Source organism: Cuculus canorus, chromosome 10, assembly GCF_017976375.1.
Source record: "Cuculus canorus isolate bCucCan1 chromosome 10, bCucCan1.pri, whole genome shotgun sequence".
Lineage (NCBI taxonomy): Eukaryota > Metazoa > Chordata > Aves > Cuculiformes > Cuculidae > Cuculus > Cuculus canorus.
Window position 1 is genome coordinate 20702736 of NC_071410.1, and position 12102 is coordinate 20714837.

Sequence of the window (12102 nt, forward strand, 5' to 3'; positions counted from 1 at the left end):
TTGTTCAGAGCAAGGAGAGGTCTCCTGTTTCTTGCCCAAGTATATCCAGTGTGCTGGGTTGTGTCAGGGTTTGTCTTGCCTGTGGTTTTCTCCTGACCGTGGCAAGTGCAGAGGCTGTGCAGGGCCAGCACTCAAGCACAGCTGCTTCCTGGACGTGAGCTGCCTGGGCTTCCACAGCATCTAGAACAGCTGAACTAGGGCTGTCCATACCCAGGCCTTCTACAGCTCATTCATGAGTTTGTCATCCATACGTACAAACCTCATGGAGTTCAACACAGCCAAGTGTGATGTCCCATGCCAGGGACACCTCCTGCTGTATCTGGTTGCTCAAAGTCTGATCCAGCCTGGCCTTGAACAACTCCAGGGATGGGGCAGCCACAACTTCCCTGGGCAACCTGTGCCAGTTCTTCCCCACCCTCATTGTGAAGAATTTCCTCCTAATGTCTTGTCTAAATCTTCCTGTCTCCATTTGAAAGTCATTCCCCCTCATTCTATCACTCCATTTCTTTGTAAAAAGTCCCTCCCCAGCTTTCCTGTAACCCCTTCAGGTACCAAAAGGTTTCTATAAGGTCTCCTCAGAGCCTTCTCTTCTCCAGGCCGAAGGCTTAATTACAGCCTGAGAGTTGTGTATGAGCTTAGAAAAAAATACTGTGTGGTGGGATGTCAGAACTGCCACCCCAAAGCACGTCTCATGAGTGTGCTTCACTTTGTTCAGAGCAAGGAGAGGTCTCCTGTTTCTTGCCCAAGTATATCCAGTGTGCTGGGTTGTGTCAGGGTTTGTCTTGCCTGTGGTTTTCTCCTGACCGTGGCAAGTGCAGAGGCTGTGCAGGGCCAGCACTCAAGCACAGCTGCTTCCTGGACGTGAGCTGCCTGGGCTTCCACAGCATCTAGAACAGCTGAACTAGGGCTGTCCATACCCAGGCCTTCTACGGCTCATTCATGAGTTTGTCATCCATACGTACAAACCTCATGGAGTTCAACACAGCCAAGTGTGAGGTCCTGAACCTGGGTCTGGGCAATCCCAAGCACAAAGACAGGCTGGGTGGAGAATGGATTGAGCGCAGCCCTGAGGAGGAGGACTTGGAGTGCTGGGGGATGAGAAGCTCAACATGAGCCGGCAACATGTGCTCACAGCCCAGAAACCAACAGTGTCCTGGGCTGCATCCCAAGCAGTGAGACCAGCAGGAAGGAAGGGGATTCTGCCCCTCTGCTCCACTCTGGTGAGACCAAACCTGGAGCCCTGTGTCCTGCTGATAACATCTATTTCCACCACCTCTGGAGGCAGTGAAGGCCTGAAGTTCCCTCTGCGCAAAGTCTTTTCTTCTGTCTGTTTTTTTCTTAACTGAACTCTTACTCTTTCATTGAGCGCCCCTAAGTCTTGTGCTGCAGAACTGGTTGAAGAAACTTCCTGTACTCAGTTGATCTACTCTTTTGTGATGTTTTGGTCATGTCCTCCTTTGTCTTCTCCTCTCCAGACTGAGGAGTCTCAGCCTTTTTGTATTGTGGCTTCTCCACCCTCAGTTGGTTTGGTTGCCTTTCTCCACTTCCACTCCGTTCTTCCTGAGATGACACCAGAGCAGCACTACAGTACTTGAGATGTTTGCTTTGAGATTTTATTTGTGGTTCTACTGTGGTATCTCGGCCAAGCCTTTTTTTCTCTGCAAGATCTGTGGCCCCTGCTTCCTAGCAGACATGACTGAAAGTTGTTTGTGGTGCTTGATGTGGTGAATATAAAGTCTTGGCATAATGTGGGTGCTGAAGATGCTGCTCCTGGAGATCTACAAAGCCTGACTTAGCACTGGAGGCAGCAGAGTCATAGAATCATAGGGTCATAGAATCTCTAGATAGGGAAAGACCTTTGAGATAAAGTCCAACCGTACCTGTGTACTACTAAGTCAAATCCCTAAGAATCTCCTCTACCCATCTTTTAAACACCTCAAGGGATGGGGACTCAATCACCTCCCTGCGTGGCCATTCTAGTGCCCGAGAACCCTTTCTGTGAAGCAATTTTTTCTAATGTCCAATCTAAACCTCCCCTGTTGCAACTTAAGGCCTTTTCCTCTCATCCTATCACCTGTCACTTGGGCGAAGAGACCAACACCCACCTCTCTACAACCTCCTTTCAGGCAGTTGTAGACACTGATGAGGTCTCCGTCAGCCTCCTTTTCTCCAGGATAAAGAAGTCATAGAATGGTTTGGGTTGGAAGGGACGTTAAATCCCATCCAGTTCCAAACCCCTGCCATGGGCAGGGACACCGCCCACTGGATCAGGCTGCTCAAAGCCTCATCCCGAACAGTCCCTAACAGACATAAAGTTTTATTCCTGGAGTTTATCCTCTTGATTGCTTGGACTGACCCACTAGGGCATCTCCTAGCTCTCCACCTAGAAATGAAACAGAAGTCTCTGTTCCTAAACAAAGTGCCCAGAGCTGTGGAGGGAGCCAGGCTTGAGAGGCTCGGACTCTGCAGAGCTGTGTACGGATGCTTCCTCTGACCTTTGGTCTGCACAGGCCTCTTCCTTTGTAACCTATTTCATTCCAGCACTGATCACCTGCAGCTGTGGGAGGGGTACAGCATTGTACAAGTCCAAGTGATTATTTCTTCACAGGGCTTTGCTTTCTCCTTCCAGACTCTGTTTTCCCGCTGCTGTCGTGCCCTTGCTATGGGATGTTGCTATTTCAGGGAAGCAGAGCGCCTGTCCTTGCCATGATATAAGTCTCTGTAATGAGCAACCCTGCAGCTTGGTATAATGCAAGGAAGAAAAGACTGGATTTCCCTTGAGGCATCCTGGTGCTTCCTACCTGCCTGCATTTTAATTGAAACGTTAATGTGCTACGTAATTTAAGGGAAACATGTGAGGGCAAGGCAGAGTCTGGTTTTGTAGGCAGCAAAACAGTGACTGTTCATGAGCAGCTTAAAGGGGAGACCACCTGCATTTTCTGTCTCTCTCAAAAGGGCGTCCCACGTGATTCCTGCTCAGCCTTGCAGGTAGGAAGTACTGGGGAGCACGTTGGCAAGCTGGATTGTTTCATACTGGGTTCCCTGTCAGCACAGGAAGGACATGGATCTGTTGGAGCGAGTCCAGAGGAGGCCACAGAGATGATCTGAGGGCTGGAGCATCTCCCATACGAGAACAGGCTGAGAGAGTTGGGGCTGTACAGCCTGGAGAAGAGAAGGCTGCGGGGAGACCTTAGAGCAGCTTCCAGTGCTGAAAGGGGCTCCAGGAAAGCTGGGAGGGAGGGGCTCTGGATCAGGGGGTGCAGGGAGAGGACAAGAGGGAATGTTTTTCAGCTGCAAGAGAGGAGATTAAAGTGAGATCTTAGAGAGAAATGTTTTGCTGTGAGGGTGGGGAGGCCCTGGCCCAGGCTGCCCAGAGCAGTGGTGGCTGCCCCATCCTTGGAGGGGTTCAAGGCCAGGTTGGATGTGGCTTGGAGCCCCTGATCCAGTGGGAGGTGTCCCTGTCCATGGCAGAGGGTGGGACTGGATGGGCTTTAAGGTCCCTTCAGACCCAAACCGTTTGGTGATTCTATGACCTAAGGAAAAGCCTTAGCGAATTGAGTGCAAGCCTCAGCTCTCAGGCTTGGCCTTTTCTGACTAGGTTGCCCCTGTGTTCTTGGGCATCTTCTGTCCATGCTGAGTCTGTCTCTGACAGGGACAACCTGCAGAGTCACTTTGTTCTGCCTCATACGGTGCTTCCACTGGGTCTGGGCTCCTGGATGTGCAGCCATCTAAGATGGGCAGTTTGTTTTGCGTGCTGACAAAGATCTGGGTTGCTTTCCTTCAGTGCTGAACCTCCAGAAGCTCCTCATTACTATTTCTCCTTTAGATTTTAGGTACCGGAAGCAGAAGGAGTCCACCCAGGACAAAGGCACAGAGCTACGATTGAGGAGCAAGGTTTCCCCATCCCCCCGAAAATCTCAAGGACGATCAGACTTTCGGAATGGCTTCTTCCTGGAGCACTCGGACAGCTCTCCAGTCCAAGAAGAGCTAGAGAAACCATCAGGAAAACGCAAATGTAAAACCAAACACCTGGCAGGGATCTGTGATGAGAGGAAGGTATGCCTTGGGCTGATCAGGGGAACACACATGGGGAGAAGAGATAGAAGGGGATTCCTGTTAGCAAGCCATGGCCATGTGTGCCAACGAGTTGTATTCATTTCTTTTCCAGGGGAAAGGCTGCTGTAACCAGCCCAAAACGCACCCTCTGAAGAAGTCCCAGGACTTGTGGACACTTTGTAAGTCCCATCGGGCTAGCCCAGGGAGTTCCCCCGAATTGCCTGTGGCCCAGAACGTTCCTCCTGGTGCTCGGCGGCTGATTGTGAACAAAAATGCAGGGGAGACCCTTCTGCAGCGAGCGGCTCGCCTGGGCTACAAGGTGAGTTTTGGTTCCCTTTTCTCCTTCGTGCCCTGTGCTGCTTTGTCTGGATTTGTGTGTAACCAAGCCTGAGATGATCTCGTTCCTGTAGGATGTAGTGCTCTACTGCCTGCAGAAAAAGAGCAGTGATGTGAACCACCGTGACAACGCTGGCTACACAGCTCTGCATGAAGCCTGCGCGCGAGGCTGGATCGACATCCTCCACATTCTGCTGGAGCACGGCGCCAACGTCAACTGCAGCGCGCAGGACGGCACGAGGCAAGCTAAGGGAGCAGGGCACAACGGGGGAAGCACTGAGAATTATTGGGGGCAGGGAACAGGGCATGTTTTTCAGGATGAGCTGTTGGTCATCTCCAGATTTGTCTTAACCCAAAACAGAACATTTGCTTTGCAAACTCTTGCGGTCTCTTCTCTTTCTGCCAATGTTTCTGTCCTTGCAGGCCTGTCCACGATGCAGTAGCAAATGATAACTTGGAAACCATGTGGATTCTACTCTCCTATGGTGCTGATCCCACTCTGGCCACTTACTCTGGGCAGACAGCTGTGAAGCTTGCCACCAGTGAAGTGATGAAGCGCTTCCTCTGCGGTAGGTGCCAAGCCTGCGGCTCGCAGTGCTTCCATCCTTCCCACCTGGCAGTGTAAGGGACTAAATATTGGTGTTACAGGGTTTAGAAGTGCTTGAGCAGCAGGTGACTGATTAACTGTTAGATCTCTCGTGTTGTGTGTGGTTTTTTACCACCCCATCTTTAATTAATTTGGAAAATGGTATATAATTCTGTAAGATAAAGTCACTTTTCAGTCTTTGGGGTACAAGAAAAGAGCAAAGCTGCAGTTGTACAACTAAAGACTGTGCTGCGCATGAGGGTTGGAGGCACAGTTCTACTGCATAACCTAAGTGAACATAATTTTGCTGCCAGGTAATGATGCCTTCTACTCTAAACCAACTCTGCTCAAATGCTCCTTGCCTAGCCTTAGAAAGAACCACTTTGGATCCCTGTGGCTGAGAGTGAAGCATGCCTGCTTTCTGCACTGTTTGTGCAGGATCCAGACGAGTGTTGTGGCTTGGACACAGCAGCAAGGAAGAAACAGCTAAAGTAGCAGTGGTTCCCAAATAGATACAAGGCAGAAAATCTCCAGTGTTGGAAAAAATCTTGTTTGCCAGCTGTCTGTCCATGCTCCTCCGGGCTCATCTATGCATGCAGGTGTTGAGGATGTAATTTTGAATTCAATACAACCTAAGAACATTTCTTTTCAACCCACTTAATATTGTTTTCCCTTCTCAGCATCTATTTCACGTTCTCAGGCCCAGGGCCATGTTGTGCTCTCCTGAGTGAGGGTGCCCTTCCTGCAAGTTATGGTTCACTCCTACCTGCAAAGTAGGGAGAAGGAACTGAGGTGAAGTGGCTCCCATAGGGTCGATAGATGAGCATGCCAGGATCATGCTCTGACCAGCATACAAGCATTAACCCTCTCGATTTCATCTCTTTAGATTATCTTCTGGATCTCCAGGGGCGCACTGATGGAGATCCTCGAACAGCGTGGGACTTCTACAGCAGCTCCGTGCTAGGTGAGCTCAGCCTGTCCCCTTTCACTGACAGCAGCAGAGCAGAGAGAAGTAGCGTTGGGTAACAACACATCATTCGCTTGGGTCTGTTTGTGTCCCTCCTGATTCAGGTCTTAGCTGGACATCTTGCCGTAATGTTACATGCTGGGAGTTGCTCCTGAAAGGGACTATTTCTTTGGGAAGCTGCATGTGTGGATCCCTCCAAACAGGCTGAACATAGCATGTACGCAGAGTGCAGGGATAGGATCTCAACTGGTGCCCTGCGTCGAGTTCTAGAGTTCTCAGCACGGGAAGGATGTGGAGCCATGGAGCGAGCCCAGAGGAGGACACAGATTATCCGAGGGCTGGAGTATCTCCTGTACGAGGACAGCCTGAGAGAGTAGGGGTTGTTCAGCCTGGAGAAGAGAAGGCTGTGGGGAGACCTTACAGCAACCTTCCAGTACCTGAAGGGGGCTCCAGGAAACCTCGGGAGGGGCTCTTGATCAGGGAGTGCAGGGACAGGACAAGGGGGAATGATTTTCATCTCCCCTTGCAAGAGGATGAGGGGGGAAATGGTTTTAAGCTGACAGAGAGGAGATTGAGGTGAGATCTTTGGAAGAAATGTTTTGCTGTGAGGTGGGTGGCTGCCCCATCCCTGGAGGTGTTCCAGGCCAGGTTGGATGGGGCTTGGAGCAACCAGATCCAGCAGGAGGTGTCCCTGCCTATGGCAGGGGTTAGAAGTGGATGGGCTTTGAGGTCCCTTCCAAGCCAAACCATTCCATGATTCTATGCAAGACAGTCTCCAAGTGCTGCTGGTGATTCCTGAGGGCCTTTGGATATGGATTCCAGAATATGTTATTCTGTAGCAGTTCTTGTTTCTCCCCTGCTAACCAGTCCACAAGATTAAGCCAAAGAAGGCAAAGTAAATACTTACTCCTTCAAGGTGTTTTCCTCAGTAGAAGTCTGAACTTCCCTTTCCTCTGCTTTGGAGGGGAGGCATTTGTCCAGGGGAGGTCCTCTTCTAACAGCGCCAGGCATTTCCCAGTGAAGGCATGAATTGCACCTTTTTGATGTCAGTTCCTGAAAACTGTGGTTACCAGCTTAGAAGTTTTCTTGAAATGGTGCAGTCACAAGGTCCACGAATTGTTCAATATGTTGCTCCAGTTCCCCTGTGGTCCATGAATGAAGACGTGGGCCTGTGGCAGACTGCAGAGTCCCTCCCAACCACTTCTGGGACAGATCGCACTCTCAAATCCTCCAGAAAGACTCGGATTGTTTATGATGCCAAGCTAAAAGGCTGTTGATTTTAGTCATTCACCTCTGCCATTTCCAACATCTAGAAATGAAAACAATCAGATACATGTGGAAGGGTGCTCTTAGTAGGGGACTTATCTTTGGAGGACCTAATGTCTCTTCATTTCAGAAGAAAAGAAATTCTGTCCTCCTAAGAATGCTTTGTTCATAGGCTTTTGCGCCTCAGGCATGCGAAGGAAATTGTTCAAAGCACAGCCTCCTTCCTCTGGATTTATCACTCTTGAAGCTCTCACAATCCTTTAAGAAGCTGCCTCTTTACTACAAGAAAAGCAGCTATTATCTGACTATAATATTTTTAATAGAATCAGAGAATCCTTTGGTCGGAAAAGACCTTTGAGAGTCCAGCCATCCCTGTCCACTACTGAACCATCTCTGAGGACCTTGTCTGCCCATCTTTTAAATCCCTCCAGGGATGGAGGCTCCACCACTCCTTGGGCAGCCTTTCCAGTGCCTGAGAACCTTTTCAGGGAAGAAACTTTTCCTGGTATCCAATGTAAACCTCCCCTGGTGCATCTTGAGGCCGTTTCCCCTTACCCTGTCACTGGCTACCAAGGAGAAGAGACCAATGCCCACCTCACCACAACCTCCTTTTAGGTTGTTGTAGAGAGCGATGAAGTCTCCCCTCAGCCTCCTCCAGGCTAAACAGCCCCAGGGCCCTCAGCTGCTCCCGGAGCCTCTGCACTCCAGCCCCTTCTCCAGCTCCATTCCCATCTCTGGACACACTCCAGTCCCTCAAGGTCTTTCCTGCACTGAGGGGCCTAAAACTGAACCCAGAATTCCAGGTGCAGCCCCACCAGTGCCAAGTCCAGGGGGACGATCCCTTCCCTGCTCCTCCTGGCCACCCCATGTCTGACCCAAGCCAGGATGCTGTTGGCCTTCTTTGCTACTTGGGCCACTGCTGCCTCATTTTCAACCACTGTCAACCAGCAACCCCAGGTCCTTCTCTGCCAGGCAGTTTCCCAGCTGCTCTCCCTTAAGTATTGGAAAGTAAAGCTACTACCCCTTTTGATTTGTCACCAATTCCCACTTGGAGCTCTCTGATAAACAAGGAAGGAAAACTGTGTGTGATTATGTGGGTAGGAGCATTTGGCTCTCTTTGGTTACTACAGCAGACTGTAGTTTGGCTTCTAGTACCTCCTTACATCCCGCTCATCCTTTCCTCTTAGAAATTCTGGTATGGGATTTGTAGAGTGCTGATCCTCCTGCCTTCTAGGAGACCCATTGCCAACATACAAGTTGTTTAGAAATATGCTGTCTGTTTTTTCATGTAACCTAATGCATGAAGTGAGATCGGGTGCATCTTGGAAAAGTAAGCTGATTGAGTTTGATTAACTAGCTGCTTGTTTCTTGTTTCTATCCCTCAACATCATGTCTTCCCACAGTTCTGTCCTCCACTTTTGTAAGCAAAAAGGAAGAGAATATCTTTTTCAGCAAGGAAACCAACACTTGCTCTTCTTGTGTTTCTTGGGGTGCTGTGGGGTGTTGGGATGCCCTCAGTCATGGCAGGTCACTGCTCACAGGGGCTGGGCCAAACACTTGGCGAATGGGGACTGCGCTGCTTTTCCTGCCCCTGGACCTTAGTCGAGCTCTTCAGAGTATTTCTTCATTTGTGTGTGGAATAAAGACCACCTTCTCTGTTAAGCACATCCTGCCTCTTCCAATGGGACTTCACAGTAAATCCTGGCCACTGTGGATGTGTTTCTAGTGGCTTTCTGTCATTCACATGGTGCCATCTGTCAGGTTTGAGGGGGAATGATTTTCAGCTGCAAGAGGGGAGATTAAGATGAGATCTTAGGAAGAAATGTTTTGCTGTGAGGGAGGTGAGGCCCTGGCCCAGGTTGCCCAGAGCAGTGGTGGCTGCCCCATCCCTGGAGGGGTTCAAGGCCAGGTTGGATGGGGCTTGGAGCCCCTGATCCAGTGGGAGGGGTCCCTGCCCATGGTAAGGGGTGGGACTCTTCCAAGTTTAAGGTCTCTTCCAAGCCAAACCATTCCATGATTCTATGGCACTGCATGAGTTGGCTTAGAAGAGCAAGATGCCCAAACCTGAGACAAGGGGCTGGTTTCTTTACGATGCTGTTTACTGAGTGTTTTGAAATGGGCCCTTTTGGCTCAGTTACCTTCAGCAGCCACCTCAGGTCACTGAGAGCAGACACTGCAGCACCGGCAGGTACACGATTCTGCTCCAGAGTAGCCAAACTGCTCTTGGCTGGCACAGGCAGTGAACCAGCTCAGCAGAAAGAAGTTCTCGTCCTTCAGTGCTTTAAAGTTTCCTTTTCCATTAGATCCGCCAGCTGAAGCACAAAACAGTGCATTTCTTTCAGGGTGGAGAAGAAATCCCAGGTCCCTGCTCGATCTGTTTCTATTCTTTGAGGCAAGAATGTTGTCCACACTTTCCTTTAGGTCTGCAAATCTCTGGGGGCCAAAAGAAAATGGGAAACCAAGGGTGTGGGATCTCTGAGGTCTGAGCATGGTAAAGTCATCAGCATCTTCCACATCATGCTGCTGTAGTTCCAGATACAAAGTCCCACTCCAGGGTTTTGTTCTACGCCTGAGACTAGCATTGTTGTGCCTGATTGTCTCCCCAATACTCTGCGGTGGGACAGGATGTTCCTGTTCTGGCCGCAGATCTTCCCTTGGGCTGATGGACTGGGCTGAGTGAGAAGAGTTTTCAAAGTGGACATTGGACCAGAATATTGCCACATTAAATGCATTTAATTCTTTCTTCCTGGGTTGCTCAAGAAATCTGATTTCTTTCAGGGATGGCATCTGAGCTGTGATGTCGGACTGATATTCATGTCACAGACTGGTGTCCTTGTCTTCAAAACAATGAGTTTTGAAGATTTAAGCACTCTGTTTTTTTTCTTAGGCATTTTTTTCCTTGGCAAGACTAAGAAGTAGCTCTGCTTATCCTGAGACCCTGTTTGGGCCCTATGTCTCCATCATCTGCTGTTGTTCCTCTATTAAAATAACATGTTTGCTGGGAGCTGCCTCTATTCGCAGAGCAGTATGATGTGTGGAGCTTTCATGCAGCACACCATCAGATTTCTTTTTGCACCCTTTTCTTTCATGCGTGGTGGTGAACTTTTGCGTGATTGGTTTATCTGCTCATCAGCACATTTGGTCTGACTTCTCTCTGTAGAATTTTGTCTCTATATTCTGGAAGTTTCTGGAGTTATCCTGTGTTACGTCAGCAGGACAAAACCACTCTGCAAACTCAGGACTGTTCACACCTCTTCAATAATGAAATCCAGGCAGCAAGCTGTTTTTCAACGGGTGCTTTTCACATTGGTGAATAGTAAATTTAACTGATTTTAAATAGTTTGTGGATCAAGCGTGCTATTCTCAGTCTCCTATGGAAGCAAATCCTGCTGGAGCTCAGATATCTCCTGGAACAGCCAGCTTTATGGCAGAAATCTGCGGGGCCGATGCTCTGAAGTTGTGCTTGTTGTTGTTTAGTCCTGTTCATCTCTAGATCTGCTGCACGGTTTGGTGACACAGCCTTGCAGTCCTGATTTAGACACAGTTGCTGGCACACACCTCTAGATAACCTGCTGCTGGTTGCCGAGAGTGGGATCTGGGTGGAGAAGCAGAGCGCAATGCCTTCCTTTATAGGATCTGTTCAGATAAAGCATCTTATGCATCCACCTCCTTCCTCTCGGACGCACATTCCTCCAAGTTGAGGGAAGCTGTGCTGACAAAGGGGAGAGGGTGAGGCTGTTTTAGGGAGAGCCTGGAGATGGGCGTGTTGTTGACGCAGGAAAAAAACACCAGTCCGCATGTGGGATCAGTGTAAACCCAAAGGCAGCTATAAGATGAGAGGTCCTTTCTACCTAACACAGCCACTGTGTGGGGTCTCGCTGTGTAGAGCAGCCAGTGTTTCAGAGTTTCTCAGAGATGAGGGTCTGGAAGGAGAGCAGGAGGCCCTGGGACTTGGCTCTTGCTGTTGCTGTGGCATTGTGGAAGGTGCATGTGAAGTCGCAGTGGTAGCGGCTCCACTTGGGCAGAGCTTTCCTGGGGAGCAGAGACTACTGACTGGTGTGGAAGTGGCAGCAACATGGACATCTGTTTTGCTTGTTGCAGAGGGAAAGGACAGCATTGGATGTGATCTTCTGCTCAACCCTCCAGGAAGTTCAGACCAGGAGGAAGAGGAGCAAGAAGCAGACAACTTCATGTTTGAGTTTTCAGACAAGCCACTGCTTCCCAGCTATAACCTCCAAGTGTCAGTCTCACGGGGGTGAGTATCTTAAAAGGGGCTCTAGGGAAGCTGAGGAGGGACTCTTGATCAGGGAGTGCATGGATAGGGCAAGGGGGAACGGTTTTCAACTGAAAGAGGGGAGATTGAGATCTTAGGCAGAAATGTTTTGCTGTGAGGGTGGGGAGGCCCTGGCCCAGGTTGCCCAGAGGAGTGGTGGCTGCCCTGTCCCTGGAGGGTTGGATGGGTCTTGGAGCCCCCTGATCCAGTGGGAGGTGTCCCTGCCCATGGCAAGGGGTGGGATTGGATGGGCTTTGAGGTCCCTTCCAATCCAGACTGTTCCATGATTGGATGATCTTCTCCTGGAGCGGAGAGCATTTGGGTGACATTAACACTGTGGTGGGTGTGGAGCTCACAGAATGGAGCCCTGGAGCTTGTGAGGATAGCAGCAGTACAAGAAAGCCTTAGGCTGTCCTCCGGGTGAGGGATAATACAGGATGTTCACATATGGAGAATTCGTGCCTGCCTGAAAAACTTTGAGAGCAAAAGCTGGCTTTGTGCTAACGACACAAACTGTATAGAGTTGCACCAGTGTCCTGGAGATCTCAAAGAGCTCCTCCAAAGGAGGTGATACTTTTGTCCCTGTCGTGTAGGAAGAGACACAGAGAAATAGTTATT

The 12102-nt window shown here is 49.8% G+C and overlaps 1 protein-coding gene across 1 annotated transcript in view; it reads left to right on the forward strand.

Moving 5' to 3' along the window:
• BCORL1 (BCL6 corepressor like 1) overlaps positions 1-12102 on the forward strand; it is a 34206-nt gene that overhangs the window by 19152 nt on the left and 2952 nt on the right. The window contains exons 8-13 of the mRNA XM_054075708.1: positions 3827-4056; positions 4169-4375; positions 4467-4633; positions 4816-4961; positions 5865-5942; positions 11313-11466. Of these exons, the coding sequence (XP_053931683.1) occupies positions 3827-4056; positions 4169-4375; positions 4467-4633; positions 4816-4961; positions 5865-5942; positions 11313-11466 (982 nt within the window). The remainder of the gene's footprint in view (positions 1-3826; positions 4057-4168; positions 4376-4466; positions 4634-4815; positions 4962-5864; positions 5943-11312; positions 11467-12102) is intronic.